Source organism: Lissotriton helveticus, chromosome 10 (genome assembly GCF_964261635.1).
Source record: "Lissotriton helveticus chromosome 10, aLisHel1.1, whole genome shotgun sequence".
In the NCBI taxonomy this organism is placed as follows: domain Eukaryota; kingdom Metazoa; phylum Chordata; class Amphibia; order Caudata; family Salamandridae; genus Lissotriton; species Lissotriton helveticus.
Genome location: NC_136071.1, coordinates 224,075,299 through 224,096,552, shown reverse-complemented (window position 1 = coordinate 224,096,552; position 21,254 = coordinate 224,075,299). Strand labels below are relative to the sequence as shown.

At 49.3% G+C, this 21,254-nt stretch overlaps 1 protein-coding gene across 2 annotated transcripts in view; it reads left to right on the top strand.

The window, feature by feature from the left end:
- The window catches only part of EPN2 (epsin 2), a 358,100-nt gene that overhangs the window by 225,305 nt on the left and 111,541 nt on the right, over positions 1 to 21,254 (top strand). For both annotated transcript variants that reach the window (XM_078665171.1, XM_078665172.1), the window contains exon 4: positions 3,644 to 3,739. In XM_078665171.1, coding sequence (XP_078521297.1) covers positions 3,644 to 3,739 — 96 coding nt within the window. The remainder of the gene's footprint in view (positions 1 to 3,643; positions 3,740 to 21,254) is intronic.

The following is a 21,254-nucleotide window of genomic DNA, read 5'->3' as shown; positions in this document are numbered from 1 at the left end:
TAACACCCGAGGCAGCGTCTACTTTGTTCTCCGTAGTCACTGTGGGATGTGGGTTTTTCAAAATATAATGGACTGTGGCTACGAGCCGTCGCAGGCACCAGCATCGTAAGGCAGAGTGAAAGTACATTCCTGGCAGTGGTGACGGGGGGAAAAAAATGAGTACAACACAATGTTCACAAGGAACTCATTTCAATTCTCAATATAAATTTTGGCAATTAAATAACTGCAGCGCTAAACTACATGGACAAATATGCGATGAATGACTTTACTTTGGGTCCACGTGTCAATCAAACAAATCGTAAGAATATTTCTGGACAAGCTCACAAACACTTTTCAATCAGTTATACCTAACTTCAGCCGAAGTAGGCACATTTATTTTGCACAAAGGATAGGCAATATAACAGACTATATATAAACACAATTTAAAACATTTTCTATAATTTTTTCCACATAAAAACTGATGTCGTGACCCCAAGTGTAGTGACCATAACCATATTACAGTGAACATTGAAGTGACATATTCAAACATAGAAAAATGGTTATTGGTAAATTTCAAGAAAAAAGGACAAACAAAAATGAATATCAAGATAACATTTCCAGGCTGTCTCTTTTGTGTATTTGTCGACGGCGTTTCGACAATCTCTAGATACCGGGTCTCATCAGGACTGTATATCTGGGGACTGAACAAGGAACAAGGTGTAACTATAAATGCTTACAGGATTGAAAGGAACGGAGCTTGTCAGGAGTAGAGCTGATCTTACCAGTTTAGTGAAGGATATGAATGAGGATGCGAGGGCGTATCTGAACCTGCAATCATTGAATCACTACTTTAATATAATGATACATACAATCAAGGTACATCAGTTGTGCTCACCCAGTGCTTTGGTGGAAACAACTATAAAATAAGGCAGACTCTCGATGTTTAGTCCTGCCTCGTGAGTGCGCCGGTGGCGGGGGAGGGGTGTGTACTCCTAGCGTGAGATAACGCTTAATTTTCTCATTCACCTATAAAGAGGGGAAAGTTTGGCACAGATGCTGGATAAGGCATCAGTAGACTTCTACCTTGAGTTATCTTGGAGTACTTACTCAATCGTGGTGAACATCAAAACCACTAGCTTCTCGTGGTATTCTCGGCTGCGGCGTTCGCTGGTCTCGAGGTCGACCGGAAGCGGGAAGTGCCAGCTGTTGTTGCTAGACAGCAGAGTATACAGCAAAGCCGGTCGCCATCTTATAGTGGTCCTGGCGCGGTACTACGTATGGAGTTATACAAGATGAGTGCTTAATTAAAAGGGTCATCGAAGCCATGTTACTGGTGCTCTTTCTTATTTGTACAGGGAAGTCTGTCAAAGACCTGTACTCAGGGGCTAACCATTCGTATGATGAAATTACCGACGATCAATGAGTGGTATTGTGATCTCATCTGGAAACAAGTATTGTCTAATCTACGGGCATGTCATGGGATTAGGCAATTTGCGACACCATTCATAGACCATAATACAATAAGAACAATACAGGCAATAAAATAATTTCAACATTTTCGCATAGTCTACATATATAGTAAAAATATAAACTCTATATGTTTTAATGCGTTTATATGTATTCAACCCTGAGTCTACAATGGGGTCCCAGTATATCTATAAAAATTACCACAGTGTGACGGTCTGTAGGTAATATGTTTATGTATAATTTCAAGGGCTAGGTGTATCAAGGCAGTGAATTGTATATTGATAAATATGTAGAATTGGATTCTATGTTGAAGGAGAGTCCTGTTTATCTCAATGGACTACATGGAGATAATGCCACGATATGGCGGGTAGTATAAATATTAGGCATGTATGTTCCTTCAAGGGCCAGGTGTATAAGAACAGTGTATTATACAACGGGGAAAAAAAAAGCCAAGCAGCAAGGAAAACGATCGCTTTTGCGATCGCTATAGTAAAAAAAAAAAATGCGAGTGGTGTGTGCGCGCGCGCCACTTCTAGCATATGCCTTCAATTATCACGGCCGTGATGGGCGCGATAATTGAAGATATATGGCCTCTGGTGCGCGTAACAGACACCAATAGGCCATGGGCGGAGCTACGCGACCGCCCATGGCCTATTGCATGTTCTGTTTTAAAAACACACGCACGCTAAGGCCAATGAAAATGGACCTAGGAAATAACACGCACGAGCTGCGTGGAATTTCCAGGTCCATTTTCGAAACGCCGAGAAAAGGACTCGCGCTGCGCGACACTGCATGCGCAGTGTACGCTAGGCCCGAGACCTAAAAACGCAGCAAGAGAACTGGCCAATGCAGAACCAGTTAACCAACTCGTGCAGCGTTATATCATCCAGCTCTGAAATCACCAGACAGCTTTGCTCACGTTAATTCTTTTACACACAAAAAAGAGAAACAAAAAAAATACCGCCTTTTATATCTTTTATAAAATAATAATTAGGTATATCTTTGTATGTTTTACCCATGGAGGTTTTACCACCCTTTTATCTTTTTTTTTGTGAAATCAAATCAAGGTATGTTTACTTGACTTGATTCATCAGAAGACTTCAAAGTTATTAGTGAAACAAAAAGAGATCTTCCTGTGAAAACTCGGACCTAACTACAACTCCAGAATGGTGACCCCCTACTGTTATATGGATATATAAAGTTCAATGTTGTTTTGGCAGTGATGTTGTCAGGAGCACTGCTCAAGCTTTTTGTTGGTTACCCGAACAGACTTGTGCATACTCTTAATTGTTTTCTCTTCAAAGAGCCGTATTTGAGGAAAGTGATCAACTCTCCATGGTTTGGGTGATCCTCTGGATTATCTGATCAAGCTTTGCTTCTGTTCCTAACTCATTAAATAGTTTTATATTTGTGCAGCTCTCACAAAGTCTCAGTGAGACTGTGTGTTTTTTTGTCTGGGCAAGACCCCTCAATTTAGAGTTTGTGCATTAACGTTTTTCCGTAATTACGTTAAGGGAAATAGGGCTGCACTTAAGGCAAAGGCATTTGATTACAGTGGTATGCTTTCCCCCCCTGATAATAGGTATCATCTTGCTAGCAACCACTCTCTGTGTTGGAGCATATCTTACACAGTCCTCAAAGGACTTGTATGGTACATTTTCATAGAGGACAGTTCTCTACCCCATGTCAATAGATAGCACAGTCTACTACAAGGGGGATGGATGTGGTTCATTTAAAATTGGGCACTCTAAAAAATCTACTCTTGTAAGGGAGATGAGACGGTAATGTACATACTGGAGCTAAAATGGAAAAATTGGTTTTCTTTTTCTTCAGGCTCTGGGCTCTTTCTTTGAGTTGATTTCCTATCCTTGTTACTCAGGAAAAAAAGTACTTTAGAAATTAAAATTAAAAAAAAAAGAAAAATAACTATTTGAATAGGTACTTTGTTTCTCTTTAATCTAATTTGTTGTGAATGCATTTGTTTGAAGTATATCTTTCCACTTTGTCTTTATTTTAAAACAGTTTATGCAAACATAAAAAAACCTCAATCGTTTCTTGCACACCATTTGAAGTATATATTGGCATCTCAATTTGAAGTACTCGAAATCATATGATATATTTTATTGCTCGAATTTGCTTAACTAATTGGTTCATGGGTTATTATGTCACACATAAACAATTTTAATTGTCGCTATAGGAGGAACGCATCCGTCGTGGAGATGATCTCCGTTTGCAGATGGCTCTAGAAGAAAGTCGGAAGAACACAAGTAAAGTTCCCAAGAAAAAGAAAGAGGTAGTGCTGTCATTCGTAAATAAGTAATACCTATGAACATCTGAAAAGATAATGTCTACTGCTTTACAGGGGTATTGAATTTTGAAACCAGTCTTCTTGTTTATGGAACGGCTCAGAAATCTACCTGGCGTGTAAAAGAAAAGAAAAGTAGAAAAAACACACTGCCCATTTGGTACCATGTGACCAATTATGACAGCAGGTTTGTTGGATCAAAACCCAGATAGTGTCCTCTGATTATACTAGGGCAACTATTAGGTCAGTGCTTGGATTCTATCACTGCTCTGGGTATGCCACTTTCATTGCCCTGGACTCCGAACAGACCGGTGCTTTACTTAAGTCAAACATTTGAATATTTACAGGCTCAGTATGTACTGATGCTGTGTTAATGAATGGGCTTAGTGTAGGTTAGTTTACTGATCAAGGAAAGGGACTAAATATGACCGCACTGTCATGATGCTAGGGTTTGGTTATAGCAGAGGTCATGATATATAATTTATTTATTTGTGCCATTGCTCTCTTTCTTGCTTTAGTTTCTGAGGAAGCACCTTCTGATACCATGGCTTATTTAATTTTAGGTATTCATTCGATTTCACAAAATGTTACTGTTCTAAACTTAGATTCAACTTGCAGTCCTCTGCTTAGGCTACCAACAGAGGATCAGGGCGATCACTTGCAGTTTGACATTTTCCACTTGACCAAACTGCGTAATTCTTGGACGGATAACTTCATCTCAGTTTGCTGCATTTCTGTTGAGTGACATAATTATGAGCATAAACCAAGTGCTATATCTGTGACTGGACACTCATATTTTACAACTAGATAAACTGCAAATTCTCGTCAGTCAAAATAATAATAAGTAAGCTTATGAAGCGCTTGGTTACACTCACTAGTGTGTCCCCGCACTGTGGCTAGAACTCGTCAAGAACAATAATGTGACATAGCTTAGAGGAAACCTATGGGCGGAAGAGCTATGTTTTCTGTTTTGTCCGAAAAATAATTTCAGAAGGTTCCTTCCGGAGAGCGTGAGGGAGGTCATTCTAGTGTTTAGCGGCTAGATAGCAGAAGGATCGGCCACCCATTCTTGCTCTTTTAATAACCAGGGTTTTGACCTGTCCAGTCCCCGAAGATCTTAGATGCCAGGATGGAGTATAGGGGGACAGTAGGTTGTGCAGATAACTTGGCCATTCCCCTGCAGAATACGGTGACTAACGCACAAGGCCTTAAAGAGTATTCTCTCCCTCACTGGGAGCCAGTGAAGGGCAGCGAGGGCATTCTTGGAGGAAGCTCTCCTGGGCAGCATCAGAACAAGGCAGGTCGCCGCGTTCTGAATGCATTGAAGTCTCTTCAGACACTTACTACTAGCTCCCAGGTATAGAGCATTTCCGTAGTCCAGGTGGGAAGTTACAAGCGCATGGACTAGGGTTTTCCTCCGCCCTTTCATTATTCCAAAACACTTCCCGGCCACAATTCCAGTGTGATTCTTAAAGGAGAGCTTGAAGTCCAGCCACATCCCCAAGTTCTCGACCGGATTTCTGGGGGAGGGGGTCTGGCCCAGAGTCTGCACCCACCAAGATGAAGACCAGATCGAGGGATCATTTCCCACTGTGAGAAGTTGGCCTGGTATATGATGTTCACTATTCTAGTAAATACCTTGCACCAGTCCAAACAACCCTTATGGTGATGGTTGTAAGTCAACCTTATAGACCAGCTATCCTAGTGGTAGCGTGGACAGAACAGTCTTAGGCTAAAAGACTCTTGAGGGCGTGTAAAGCCAGCTGTTTTACCATATGTAACCCCTTGAATATCAAATGAAAGTACACCACACAGGATATATATAGGCCTGTTCTGCCTACTCGGGGGCACAGAGACGCTCTTTCAGCGCGGAGACCACACCTCACCTGCCGCATTGCTTCTGGGCTCCACACGCTGTTGGTCTCCCCTGCCGCCGTTTCCATCACCGCTGCCTGGCCGCTGCAGGGGGAGACTACAGCTCCCAGACATCCTCGCAGCACCGCCCACTTCCGCCCTGTAGCGCGCCCGGAGGGGCTTAAACATCGGACGCTCCCTCCACGTCGCGGACGCGCGCGGGCGAAGCCCGGGCAAAGGGCGGGCAGTCTGCGGCAGTCGTGGGCAGGAAGAGGCAGGGCATGGATCGTAGCTGGGATTAGAACCAAGAGGGCTGATCCGTCATGGATCGAGTTTGTGAGTAGCCACGATATCATAGCGTGTCAAGAAACCTGGGATACTTCACCCAACTTCTGGCTAGATGGCTTCACATCTTATTCCATTCCGGCCACTCCTAGCCCTGCTGGAAGGGCAAAGGGTGGTCTTGTCCTTCTTTTTCCACTTAATCTTAAGGGCACTTTCAAGAGGGTTCACAGTAGTTCACCGAATATTTTAATTGTCGAATGGACTGCCCTACCCAGTAGCAAAATTCTCTTAATTAATTTTTATAATTCCTGGGATAGGGATAAGGGAAATGATCATTTAGTTGATTTGCAACAATGTCTCACTATGTACAGTCAAATGAATCACACTAATTTCGAGCTAATTTTATTAGGAGATTTTAATGTACACCCTTGCAGAGAATCGTGCTTTTTAGGCGAACAGGAGGCCCCAATGGGCATAGGGACACCCCACTTCGAGCATACTAAGTCAGGGGAGGAACTTGAGGAGTTGCTTGCTATCTTGAATCTATATGAACCCTGTATCAGCGAGGGAGGGGCCAGAACCATCACATATAAAGGTGCTAGTCCTGGCTCCATCTTAGATTATATCTTCCTGACCTCAGGTATCTTACATAGAGTAATGTCCTATAAAGCTATAGCTTCAATCCATAGCGACCATAACCCGGTCTTTATTAATTATGCATTGGGGAGTCCACATGGAAGATAAGCCCCGTCCCGCGGCTACCGGTCATACCTTACGCCCTACGGATCAAGGGAGAAGGGTTAAATGGGCAAATGTGGTCCCCGGAGATTTTATGGATAAATTACTGCCTACAATTGAGGGATATATGGCTATCTGCCAGGACCAACAGGCTACTGCCCACGAGGTCATGGGGGCCTTCGAATCTATATGCTCCCATGTTGCTGGAGGTTTAACGGTTAAAGCTTTACAGGGGGGACCAAACCGTACCGCTGGTTCGATGCCAAGTGCTCCAAAGCCCATAAGGCGCTAATGACAGCTTTAAAATCCACCCCGAGAGACAGGGCAGTGGTGGCCAGCTTAAGAAAGGAGTACAAGGCCACTGTAAATGGGAGGAAAAATTATATAAAAAAGAAGGCTTGGGAAGATCTACTTTCTTGTGAGGTTTTGCATGATAGTGCACAGTTTTGGGCCATAGTTAACCAACCATTTTTCGCAGAGGGGGATAACACAGTTATGGAATGTGTTATCCCAGATGACAAATGGCTGAGGCATTTCGGGTAGGTATATGGTAACCGAGAAACTGACGCCCCCGAGAATCTGTGGGTGATGGATGAGTGCGCCCCCTTGTCCTTTTCCCCCGATGAGGTGGAGAGAGCAATTGAGGAGACTTCCAAGAAGAAGGCCCCAGGGCCGGATGGCGTCCCCGCTGATTTTTACAGACACTCTCCAAAACTCTGGGCGGGGGTTCTAACAAATGTATTTTTAGCTGCAAGTGGCAGTCTTCCCCAATACTTGGTCCACCTCTTATTATCGTGCCACTCTTTAAAAAAGGCCAGCGCGATGACCCAGGGTGTTACAGGCCAATCTCCCTCTTAGACTCTGCAATTAAGATCTTAGGCAGAGTCTTACTATACAAACTCGGAGGTAACATCGAAAGGTGCGGGGGCCTAACAAACATTCAATATGGCTTCAGAGAAAAGAGGGGCACATTGGACCAGTGTTCCAATCTACACTTGATAATATCTAAGTACACAGTATGGTATGGCGATATCATAGAACAGCTATAAGGACATGGTTCCGCAAGCTGCAGACAGGCTCAGCTCATGCTAGAGCACCATCTCACACATAACCAAGCACTCTGCCTCCAGGATTGTTAAGGCCTGCCATAGGAGTTACTTATAGGTTACTGTGTGTCTATATATAAGGTTAGATACAGGAATACTATACCTAAGCAAGGGGTGATTACACGACCTTGCCCCAGCTGAGTGATCAGCCAGTTTGAGTGCCCAGCCAGGGGTGGCATAATACATGCTGCAGCCCCTGGTAGGCCTTGGTTACATCTATGCCCTGAGTACCTAGGGTACACTTCTACAGGGGCTGATAAGGTGAACCAATTCCTAATGGTGGATGTACCTAGAGTACATGATGTGAATTTAGAGAGAGTGTATCTGGGCTGTGGGTCTGATTAGCAGGCCTACAGCCATATCTAAGTCGAAAACCAGTAAAGCAAAAGCAAAAAGTGGGGGTGACCATAGGAAGCAGACCCTACTCTCCTACACCCACCACCAGAACCTCAGTATTGCTGACATTTAAGTTTTAACGGTTATTCATCATCCAGGATACCAGCTCCTGTAGGCAAGTAGAAAAATTGGTGGATGCCTCTTCATGGGATCGTGACAGTGAGAGCACCAGTTTTGTGTCATCCGCGTATGACACAACACGGATTTCGTGTTTAGTAATAATCTCCGCCAGTGGGGCGATAGAGAGATTAAAAAGAGTGGGGCTTAATATAGAGCCCTGGCATATGCACCCAATTCGGCTTACACATGCAAAAGTTGGCTTTGCACTTATGAGTGTACTTGGATGAAGATGTTTGTGTTGGCAAATACTCTAAGCAGAGCTTGAAATAGGTCAGATGTTAATCTGTCCAGGGCTGCAACGACCTGAGAGATGGTGCGCACCCGCAGGCTTGCATGTTTAATGGTATTCACATAATCCTTTCCAAACCTTGAATTTGCTTGAAATGTACTCCTGATGAGCACAAGAAAAAACTTTTTTTCAAGGATGGCTAGGGACCTCTCAAAAATGGTGTGGTGTAGAGAAAAGAGTTTCTTCTAAAGGGTACTATTTTCCTTCCAAGGAAAAAATACATTAAAGTTTAACAAGTGAATTTGCACTTGTGTGGCAGGTTTTTGCATAAGCAAATATATACTAATGTATATTTGCTCAGGCAAAAACCTAAATCTGTTGTAGGTCTCTAGGCCTAGTCGTTATAATGCACCCATGAAAGGATGTAGACCTGTGAGTGCTTTTATTTGACTTTAACCCCTTCCCTGCTCATGACGAGCTCAGCTCGTCATGAGTTGTGCCGCTCGCACGCTGATGACGAGCTGAGTTCGTCATGTAATGCGGCTTTTTAAAAAAAGCCGCACAGCGCGAAAAAAGCCGCCTCATGCATGCGGTTAATATTTGGCCAACAAAGTAAATTTTTTAGGTTGCAGCCTACCAGACTGTCTGGTTTGCGAAAAGACTCTGCGCCCTGTCACTCCTTACCACTCTGCGCCTAGTCACTTCTTGCCACTGTGCGCCTCGTCGCTCCTTGCCACTCTGCGCCTCGTCCCTCCTTGCCACTCTGCGCCTCGTCGCTCCTTGCCACTCTGCGCCTCGTCGCTCCTTGCCACTCTGCGCCTCGTCGCTCCTTGCCACTCTGCACCTCGTCGCTCCTTGCCACTCTGCACCTCGTCGCTCCTTGCCACTCTGCGCCTCGTCGCTCCTTGCCACTCTGCGCCTCGTCGCTCCTTGCCACTCTGCGCCTCGTCGCTCCTTGCCACTCTGCGCCTCGTCGCTCCTTGCCACTCTGCGCCTCGTCGCTCCTTGCCACTCTGCGCCTCGTCGCTCCTTGCCACTCTGCGCCTCGTCGCTCCTTGCCACTCTGCGCCTCGTCGCTCCTTGCCACTCTGCGCCTCGTCGCTCCTTGCCACTCTGCGCCTCGTCGCTCCTTGCCACTCTGCGCCTCGTCGCTCCTTGCCACTCTGCGCCTCGTCGCTCCTTGCCACTCTGCGCCTCGTCGCTCCTTGCCACTCTGCGCCTCGTCGCTCCTTGCCACTCTGCCCCTCGTCGCTCCTTGCCACTCTGCCCCTCGTCGCTCCTTGCCACTCTGCCCCTCGTCGCTCCTTGCCACTCTGCCCCTCGTCGCTCCTTGCCACTCTGCCCCTCGTCGCTCCTTGCCACTCTGCCCCTCGTCGCTCCTTGCCACTCTGCCCCTCGTCGCTCCTTGCCACTCTGTCCCTCGTCGCTCCTTGCCACTCTGCCCCTCGTCGCTCCTTGCCACTCTGCCCCTCGTCGCTCCTTGCCACTCTGCGCCTCGTCGCTCCTTGCCACTCTGCGCCTCGCCGCTCCTCGCCGCTCTGCTGTGCGCCTCGCCGCTCTGCTGTGCGCCTCGCCGCTCTGCTGTGCGCCTCGCCGCTCTGCTGTGCGCCTCGCCGCTCTGCTCTGCGCCTCGCCGCTCTGCTCTGCGCCTCGCCGCTCTGCTCTGCGCCTCGCCGCTCTGCTGTGCGCCTCGCCGCTCTGCTCCGCGCCTCGCCGCTCTGCTCCGAGCCTCGCCGCTCTGCTCCGAGCCTCGCCGCTCTGCTCTTTGCCACTGCATTCTACTCCAATGCTGCACTCTTCATCAGTTTACTCTACTTTACTGTACGCCACTACAGGCCAATCTGATCTACTCTATGCCAATGCACTCTACACAACTGCACTCTACTCTGCAACAATGAACTCTACACCACTTTGCACTGCTACATTCTGTGCCAGTGCACTTATCCCCTGCCCTCTACGCCATTCTACATCACTCTAGCCTATGCCATTCCATGCCACGCCACTTAATGCCACGCTCCACGCCACTCCACGCCACTTCATTCTGCAATGCTCCACTCGATGCTGCTCCAGTCGATGCCCCTCCTCGCTGCGCCCCTCCACTACCTCTTGCATAGGCCAGACCTATTGGTTTGCCAATGCTTGTTTTTACATGTTGCATGGACTCTCCTTAGAGGTGGGCAAGCCACTGAACGTTTGAGCCAGGATTGAGCCTGAAGCATGGCTCTGGCTCAGCTTAAGAAAGTTTTTTAACCTTGAGCCCTCAACGAGCTAAGCCTTTGTGTGGCTTCTGCCTGCCATCCTCCTCTACCCAGGATGTGGCGTTACAGCCAGAGCGGCTGACTTTAGAACTAGGGAACCAAGTTTGAGTCTCGACGTGAGCTCAACATCCTGTGATTGTTTTATGTTTAAGGCAAACAGATGGCATGATAGTGGGGGCGTGGCTTGGCGCGCAATGGCGACGGACGTGGAAGGGTAGAGCTCCGACCTGATCTCCCCTTCCCGGGGCCGTTTCTCCGTCTCTAGCATCCTGATTTAGCCGCAGCTGTAAGCGGACCCGGAGGCAACCCCCACCCACACATCAGCCGAGTTTGGGGCTGTTCGCCTGCCAAGATCAGCACCGGCTGCAGCGGAGTGGCTGTGACCGCGCTGGGCGTTCCCGTCCCGGTGCGCCTGACTACGCGAGACCGGGGCTTTGGCGGGACCACCAGGCCCATCGGCGCGACCTGCCTCGCGCCGCCAAGAGACATCCGCCGGACACAGGAAGACATCGGGCGACCCCCTCGCCCCTACATCACGGCCACTGCAGCGACGATCCTGCGCGACTCTGCGACCACTTGCGGAGCCACTGGAAAGGTGGAACGCCTGCATGCGACGATCGGAGGGGCCCCGCGCTTTGACAAACCCACGCCTGCAGCGGTGTAGAGCAGACCGCATAGGAGCCTGGCCCCGGCGGGGTTGCACGGACACATCCCGACGGCCCTCTGCCTCCCATAAGACCCGCATTGGGGGGAGAGACCGTGGCTAACTCCCGAGCCGCTCATTCAAGGGACCGACTACGGAAGCGGAGGGAGGCTAGGGGAGGCTGAAAGCGGCGGTCCGCTTCCACTGACCGCCATCCACGAACCCTGAGAGGTGAGGAGTCTGGCCACACGAGAGGCGAGTTGCAGGGGGACAATTACTGGTGACCAGGGCCTCCTTTGCCGGCCCTTGCCGCGGCAACGTTGTCAGTCGGCGCCCACCTGCACCCCTCCCCCCACTGGCGGCGAACAGGAATCGCGTGTGCGGGCGAGACGCTATGATTATCTCCCCCGATGGTTGAAAGGGGTACACTATCGCCTGGCGCCGTGCTCCAGTGAGGACGCGAGACGGCCTGCACGGGATAAACTGCGCCATATGCCGAGGCGCTAGCTAGCGGTGCTCCTTCGCCTGCCGTGCATCACTGGCCTACGCCTACCTGGACGAACACTGTCACTGGCCATGGTGCTCGCAAAGCGGGACTAAACAACCGCCCCACCACCACTCCAAGAGAGACTGGGACGGGCACCGTCCAGACAACTGAGGGCTGAGGACTTGGCGATCAGCCTCCGCCCGCGTCGCACCTGTGATCTGCTTCCAGACACAGCTCACCATCCTTCCCGGGGACCGGTGCCTTGGTGCCCCGGCCACGCCAGCACAGCTGCCGCGATTTACTTCCCGGACCTGCCTGCACTGAACGCAGAGGACGATTCCACACCACGCCTTGCTCATGTCTGGGGGTGTAAAGACGCGTACGGGAACTGGTGGCACGTCACTGAAGGGGAAACAAGCCAAATCGCCACCCAAGATGGACTCGGACACTGTGACGTCCAAACTGGACAATGTGCTGGCTGTAATGCAGCGCCTGGAGGAGTCCCTTCAACAGACTCGCACCTCCCTGGAATCAAAGATAGACAAAGTGGCGATAGACCTAACTCATCTCAGGGCTGACCACAAGAAATTGCAAGACCGCACCACAGCCTTGGAGGGAACAGTGGCTGATCTGGAGCCCCGAGTGAGTCAAACGGACAAGCATGTGCGCGATCTCCTAAACAGGGTGGAATTCCTGGAGGAACGGGCGGAGGATGCGGAAGGACGGGCCCGACGGAACAACATTAGTCTGGTTGGCATACCCGAAAAATGGGAAGGGACTGACCCCACCAGACATGTGGAGGACTGGCCGAGAGGCCTCCTGCTGGACTTTGTGGTGGAGCGCGCGCACTGCGTACCTACGAGGCCCCTCCCCCCGGGCTCTAACCCCAGGCCACTGATCCTTCGCGTCCTCAACTACAGGGACCGTGATACTATCCTGCGCAAATCCAGGAAGCTTGGCGACATCCGAATTGACAACGCCACAGTGATGCTCTTCCCCGATTACACAATCCAGGTACAGAGGCAGAGACACTCCTTTATGGCGGCGAAGCGAAGGCTACGGCAGGTGGGTCTCAAGTACTCACTCCTTTTCCCGGCTCGGTTGCAAGTGGTGGCACAGGATAAAACACACTTCTTCACTGATCCTGAGGAGGTCGAGGCCTGGCTGGATGGCGGAGTGGAGGAAGCGCCCAGGAGGGCTAAAGGCACTGCCACGGCGTCGTGCTCGAGAGGACTGAGACGACGTCGCCGGCATAAATCGCCCACACAGCACCACTCACAGGAGGCGGCGCCGCGCTCCCCCCCGGCGGACCTGATCTTACAGGAGCAGCAGGATGCACTACGCAGGGTCACGGAAATCAGCGGCTCCCCGGCACCCCGCCGAATGCTAGCCCACGTGTGTTCCCCAACGACAACGAAGCCATCTATGGATTGCCGGACTCTCAACAATCCGCCGACCTCCCAGACGTCACGCCACAGACGGCAGACCTCCTTGTCTGAGAAGGATACCCACGATCTTTCGACTCGAGACACTGCGACATCTGGCTCAACGGCGCTGCCCTGACCCATCCGGGAGCACACGAGGCTTGGCGGCGGCGAGAGGGGATGAGGCCCTTTTGCCCTGTGGACGCTGGCGCCGACGAGACGCAGTGAGTAACCTCTTGCAAACACCACACGCACTGGTCAAGAGACATTGGGCCGCTCCTTACTTTGAAGTGGTCACAGGTACTATAGTGGTATGAGGCCACGCCTTGCCAAAGACTTGTACCCCCACATCAACTACACTATAAAACTTTGCTACCAGCGGACATCCTCCCTTCAATTCGGGTGGGTTGACGCCCGGCGATGGCCGCCAGCTGTGGCCTCCTCACCACGGCCCGGGGTGGGAAGTTACCCCCCCTCTTTCCCTTTTTTTTTCTCTTTTCTCTTTTATTTTCTTCATTGTGAACAATACCACTATATTGCTATTGGTACCAGCCACTTGACACCCCCTAGACTCGTATAGCTTAATCGACTCACTTGAGTGTTTGGACGGCAGCATGTTGCGCAGCCGACCTTTTGGTATTCTTTATTGTTCAGTATATTTTGGGTTCCATGTTTTGCATCCTACCCCCCCCTCTTGGAAACTGCTTGGGTTGTTCCTAAATTTGACAGTGGCTGTGCCTGGTCTGGATGCGGGAGGGGTACCAGGGGTTCAACGGGGGACCACACCTGGGGGATTGGAGCTGGATGGCAGGGGTGACTCCTACGTTTGTGATGATAATGGCTGAAATTAGGATATGTACGTGGAATGTCAGAGGCATGCACACACCGGCGAGGCGCTACCAGATCTACTCTTACCTGAAGCGCCACAAATTTCATGTGGCACTGTTGCAAGAAACGCATTTAAATAAGGCGGAGGTGCAAGCTTTGCGTTGCAGATGGCGTGGACAACTCTATGCCACTGAGTATTCCTCCTTCGCCCGTGGGGCGCTACTGTGGGTCCGGCCTGGAACCCCGTGGGTGGTCATGGACACACATATAGATCCAGAGGGTAGGTTCGTGGTAGCTCGAGGCAGGCTTGATGGACAGCCCTTGGTACTTGCCTCGCTATATTTCCCAAACACTGACCAAAACAGTTTCTTTATTCACCTCTCGACAGTACTGGCAGCCTGGCATGGGGTCCCGTGGCTACTGGGGGGTGACTACAACTGCGTCCTAGACGCGACCTTGGACAGATCTTCCCCACCCCCGACAAATATACTGCCACACACTGCCACGAAAGCCTTCGTCAACTGGGCCACACAGTGGGGTCTCCACGATGCATGCAGGACGCGTAACCCAACAGCACGAACATACTCCTATTGGTCGGGTGCACGCGCCCTACATGTGCGGTTAGACAGGTTCATGGTAACCGCTGACCTCCTCCCGATAGTTAGACACACAATATCTGGGCCGCACGCATTCGGATCATAATCCTCATACTTTGGCCATTGCATGGGAGCGTCCACATCCACCTATCCCCACCTGGAGACTCCAACCGGACCTCCTGTTAGACGCGGCTTTCCGCGACTCCCTCCTCACACAAACTGCCCAATACTTTGTAGATAATACTGGTACAGCGTCCACCCCTCAGATCGAATGGGACGCATTCAAGGTGGTGATTCGGGGACATTGCTTAGGCACCCAAGGCCACATGCAACGGCAACTGGAGGGTGACCTGACACGATTAGAGACTGAACTGCTAGAACATGAACGGGACGCGGTGGGAGGTACAGATGGCCCCCTGGCGGAGGCAAAAACAGAACATGAACGCCTCCTGGAGCGCTTGCACAACCTCAACTATGCGGCACCCTCTGCCCACACACATCGCCAGGGCGACAGACCTGGCAAACTGCTAGCTTCGCTCATCGCGCGGGAATACCGCATGACTCCAATATCAGCGATACAACCAGAAGGGGGAGGGCTGCTCTACACGCAACGCCAAATACATGACGCGTTCATAGCTCACTACACAGGCCTATATCGCTCCCAACTCAGCGTCCCACCACCTGACATGTCTGAATATCTCTCACCTTTGCAGTTGCCTAGCTTGACGACCATGCAACAAGATGACCTCGGAGCACCACTTGCTCCCGAGGAACTCTGTGACGCCATCTTCCACCTCTCGAATGGCAAATCTCCTGGCCCGGATGGCTTACCCGCTGAATTTTATAAGGCTGGCTCAGACATACTTATTCCTCAGTTGATAAAAATGTACACTGCAGCCACGGATGACTACTCCCTCCCCCCGACGCTTAATGAGGCTACCCATATCTCCTTACTCAAACCCGGAAGAGATGGCGAGCAACTGGGCTCTTACCGTCCCCTGGCCCTCCTTAATACCGACTATAAAATCCTCGCTTCCGCCCTAGCCCGGAGGCTGGCCCCCCTGGTGCCAACCCTGGTGCACCACGACCAGAATGGATTTGTACCAACACGCCACACCTCGTATAATATCCGCCGACTATTCCGCATACAGGAATACGCCGCGCGCCACTGGCCACGTGCCGGGTGTCTGGTGCTGGACCTAGAGAAGGCATTTGATTCGGTGGAATGGCCATACCTACGAGCGGTCATGGACAAATTCGACTTGGGGGATGACTACGAGACCATGGTTGGCTTATTGTACCGCAGACCCACAGTTCGTGTCCGCACCGGTTCATTGCTTTCTGACTCTATTTGCGTACAGAGAGGTACCAGACAGGGCTGCCCTCTGTCACCCTTGCTGTTCTCCTTGGCCATAGAACCCCTGGCCACAATTCTCCGGACTCGAGGTGCGGAATGGGGTATACCAATGGCAGACGGCCTCCACGTGGTATCGTTATATGCGGATGATCTCCTCCTATACGTCAGGGACTTGAGCGATGTCCCGGAGTCCCTCGCCGGCATTTTCCGCACTTTTGAGGAGATGTCAGGCTTGAGAGTCAACTGGGCTAAATCTGGAGCCTATTCCTTTGCCCCGGATGCACCCGAAAGTGACGTACACATTGGTGGCGAAAGGCTAAAGTGGTATTCCACGACGTTCAGATACCTAGGGATCCACATCTACCGTGACCCTATGGACATATTGGAGTGGAACCTGATGAGAGCACTCGCATCCATCCGGTCACAAATTGGGTTTTGAAGAACTCTGCCATTAACTGTTCCCAGCCAAATCACCCTGGCGAAAATGATAGTCTTACCGAGACTATTGTACTATTTTGCCAACATCCCATCCTATGTCCCCAACCGGGTGTTCCGGGACCTCGAGGTTCTACTTCGCGGCCTGATCTGGAACACGGGCCGACCGCGTGTGGCGCTGACGAAGCTGTACATGCCCACAGAATCGGGGAGACTGGCGGTCCCCAACATGGAATTATACTATCTGGCGGCGCAAATGCAGTGGGTGTCGGGATGGCTGGGTGGTAGGAACCTAGGAGACACCGCCACGGACGTCACTACCTGGACTCAATCACAGGTGCATGATCATCCGATGGCCCGGGCTCCTCGTCCGCCGCAGCTGTACCTAGCGGTGGCACACAGGTGTTTTCTACGATGCCTGCGTCTTACCCGGACAACGGTACCGTATGCTCCGATACTCCCTCTGCTGGGCACCCCGGTACCAACTGGACCGCTGTCGGATACGATGCTGGACAGCTAGTCCACTGCTGGGGTGGAAACACTGGGAGACCTATATACTGATGGTGCTCTCCTCCCCATTGCGAGACTAGCAGACGATACCACCCTCCCTGCCGGACAATTCCTATTGCACGCATCCATCATCCGCACACTGACTGCTGCTTGGGGTGACATGTCTGAGGAGCTACCTACACACCATTTCATACAGTACCTCCATGTCATGGGCAATGGCTCCCACATAATACACTGGCTAGCACAGGCTCTCCTGATTCACACGCAACCCACCACCTTGCCGCTGAGAGAGAAATGGGCTGCGGATAGAGGGAGGGATTGGACGGACAAGGAGTGGGCGATGGTGTTGGCCGGACCGGTTAACATCCCGCGCAATCCCGCTTTAAAATTATACAACTCTATATCTTACACCGTGCCTATCTCACACCGGACAAAATAAACAGATACTTTTCGGTCACAGATACTGCCTGCAAACGCTGTTCCCTGGTGGGCGCAGACCTCTTGCACATGATCTGGCTCTTCCCCAATATCCAGCAGTACTGGAATGAGGTAACGGCGCTCCTTACACACTGCACTGGCGAACACGTACCGAGAACTTGGGAGGCCTGCATTCTGGGACTGTACAGACGGACATTGCACCACTGCTCCTTCTCCCTCCACCACATGGATGCACTCACCCACGCTCCCTCTCCCTCTTGCACATACCCACTATGTTAATGTTCTGCTGTTTTAATCAATGCGCTGGTTCTGTTTCCTAACCAGGCTTTTTTTTAGTTTGCTCACAGAGACATTGTACGCGTTACACACATAACTTTGGACACCACATCCTAGCCTACATACCGGGCCCCTTCCCCTCCCGAAGCCGACCTACCATACCAACACCATACGGCGGCCGGGGGGGAATGACTACCACGCGCGATATCTGCGAACGGGCAGGTGGGTCCGGGTTGTTTCATACAATACTGGCTCTCTCGTTCGAATCACGGCTACTGAGACGCGCCACCTACCTAGAGCAGTTGAGAATAACGGCCACGGTGTTTCCCACCACACGCCACCGCCAACATGTGCTCCTGCTGCGAGGAATAGTAAGCTACATAGACGCTCGTTCCTTGACATGCTTGCGATATCGCACGGAACTACCCTCTGACTTTAGCGCCCCGCACCCACTTGGGGAAGGAAATTCACTGACGCACTTACCCAGGATATTCATTAGCGGGAGCGGGCTATTATCCATCTGGCGATCATGATGTTCACCACCATTGCTTTGCAAACAACTAAAACCCTACAGACCTACTCATTTATCGTGATCTGTGATTTACTAACTGTGAGTGCTGCAAAGAACCAATTTACGCCGCCGGACCTCAGGGTTGTCGGCCACATGGCTGTGTTCATCTGTCATCATTTCACATGGTCATTGATTCACGCGGCTGGCCCCGTGGGGTTGTAAGCTGTCAGCTGTGTAACATGCACTTTGTACAATAAAGGTCTTAAAAAAAAAAAAAAAACAGATGGCATGATAGTTTAGCAAATGTGCCTACAAGCCTCATCTGCCTTTTTTACTGTGCGTGTAAGTTTTGGGTTTGGTTTTTGCATTCAAGAATAAAATTGCCAGTAATGCTTTATTTCTTCAGCTTGTATTTGAATATAACAGAGGAGCATTCTGAGAGCGTTCATAAACAGCCACAGGTGATTACATTTTGCATACATGTGTACCTGATTTATTATTATATTCACTCATTAGTGTAAGACGAGTTTACATCTTCCTGTTGTGTCTTAAGAGTGATAAACATAGAAGGTTTTGCGTTAATGAATCATATATACAATTTTGAACATTGTATATTGTATACATATGGCTGCCTCTATTTCTAGTAACCCTGGACCTGGATAACCTAGTGATAAAGCAAAACAATGGTCCCTAATGGGCGAAGCAAAAACCTCTACTTCCTCGGAGTTTGTATTTTTGACCATCAAGAGATCGGCTCTATTTCTCAATTGGTACAAAAGGGGGTGGTGATGGACGGAGCATCTGAGCCAATCAAACACTCGCACCCAGTCAAAAGATCTGGGTTTGATCCATCACCGTTCTTTAGCCCACTCTGCCACCCCAGTTCAGACATGGCTATATGCAAATCAGTCTGACCCTGTGCCTCATGGGAACAGTCCAGCCCGAACTGCCAAGCCATGTCTTCCCTGGACCGGAAACAAGCTTCCGAGGACCGGTTTCTGGCATTCCAGCCGTCTTCAGCCCGGCTTGCTTGAATCCAGTGGCAAAGTGAGCAAGGGACTCACGTCTGAGCAATTTCTCAATTGGACAGTTTTATTGAAATGTTTTAGCAAATAGAAAAAAATTAGTGCAGTTTTATACTTAAATTGATTTGTAAGCAAGAAGGTAAACACAAATGCATAATGACCCAGTGAAAGTAAGTGAATGTAAAGTGCGTTGGTGCTATACAATCTATGTACATACGAGTGACTGATCCAGGATGGTTAAGTGGTTGGTACACACTCTGACAGAGTGAAAAGCTCTAGAATCAAAATTAAACTGTATACTATTATTGTGTCAAGTCATTGTTTCGACCATTAGCATACAATTTAGACAGGGTCATCATCAGGACGTAGGTTTGGGGATGCACCTGCCCAATGTATAGGATGGATGCAGAGCTATTTTCTGAATGCTATTAATGCATGGGATGCTTCAGAAGGAAGCTGATGCTTGGGGCGGCTCGGGATCTGATTTTATATTAGAATCACTCATTAGTGCAAGACTAGTTTACAACTTTCTGTAGTGCCTTAAGAGTGCCATACATAGGTTTTGCATTAATGAATCATATATACCATTTTGAACATTTTATACATATGGCTGCTTCTATTTCTTAGAAGCAGACAGTCCTCTTTCCCACAATACTCTGCTACTGTGACTGGAAGCTATTGGGATTTTGGTGAAAGGGTTTGGATCTAATTGTCATGGGAACAAAATAAACCGACTTGTTTCCTTGATTCCGTAAAGTTTATCCTGGGTCTCTGGCATTTGGAATAATACGGATCTGCTCTATTGTTCCTTAAAGAGAGATTCGTTTTTCAAATGAGTGGTGTCAGTTTTTGTTTAGAATTGTTTGGATAGAGTGTACTCTGTGAGTATATTTGGGCCCCCTTACCCTCCGTGTGGGTATGCACAATTCTTTATCTATGTATCATTCACAAAGGCAGCTGCACTCGAGATTTTTGATATTCTCTTGCAAAGGGACTAAGATTTAGTGGAAAAGTAGTACAATCCCTCATCACTGCCTCTCCTTCCTCCTACTGTTTCGCCATTGTCTTCCTCTCCTTCCTCTCCAGCTTTGCGCCTCTTCCTTTCTTACTAGGGCCTGTCTCTGATCACATGTCTCACCAATTTTTGCCCCAGTAGTCTTCCCAATGTGCACCTCTCTACATTGCCCATTCAGTTCGCTAACACATCCCTAAACTGCATTTCCAAAGAAAGCATGGTGGTTTGTGTGCCTCTTGATTATGTGTATATCTTCCAGGTTACCGTTTCCAAACCAAGGAAAACCTCAGAAATGTAGTGTTTGGGCTGTAGTGGTATTTTTATGCGGTTCACGTTCAATCCCAGTGAGACAACCCGGGAAGTTAATGGTCCTTTCTTCAGAAATGTTCAAGTTCAGCAAGCATATTTGTTAACATCTGCTGGCTTAATTGACCAACCGCAGAGAATTTTGTGTAATTCACTAGGTACATATTTGATTCTCAGTAAGACCGCACAGGTGAACTGTTGCTATTTATCCCCATCTTCCCAAAAAATATTTAGGTGTGGCTATCTAGAGTTTAGTCCCGAAAACCAAAGCACACACCATGTCTTCACCTTATGAGATATCAAAAGAACAGAAAGTGTGTAAACTAATCACTTGTTTCCTTGACTTCTAAAATAAATCGATTCAGTTTTGCACCAGGGCTAAATATTAAACTACAGGAGACTGAAATGGGGGAAAATCATAGGTCATTTTATCCAGGTTTTCCTTGGTTCACTGTGAGTTAAACATGCAAACTTGGGACTTCAAACATTAGTTTGTATTGGATATAGGTGCAACATCATCCCAAAACCAACAGTAGACTACTGTAGGATAGTCCTTTGCTTGCCTATTGAACAAGGTCTTTCATACTCCGCTGATTACACCCTGTATCAAACGTTGGTTTTGTTTGCTACAAGGAACAACTAATCAGTCCATCTCTTCATTAAGTT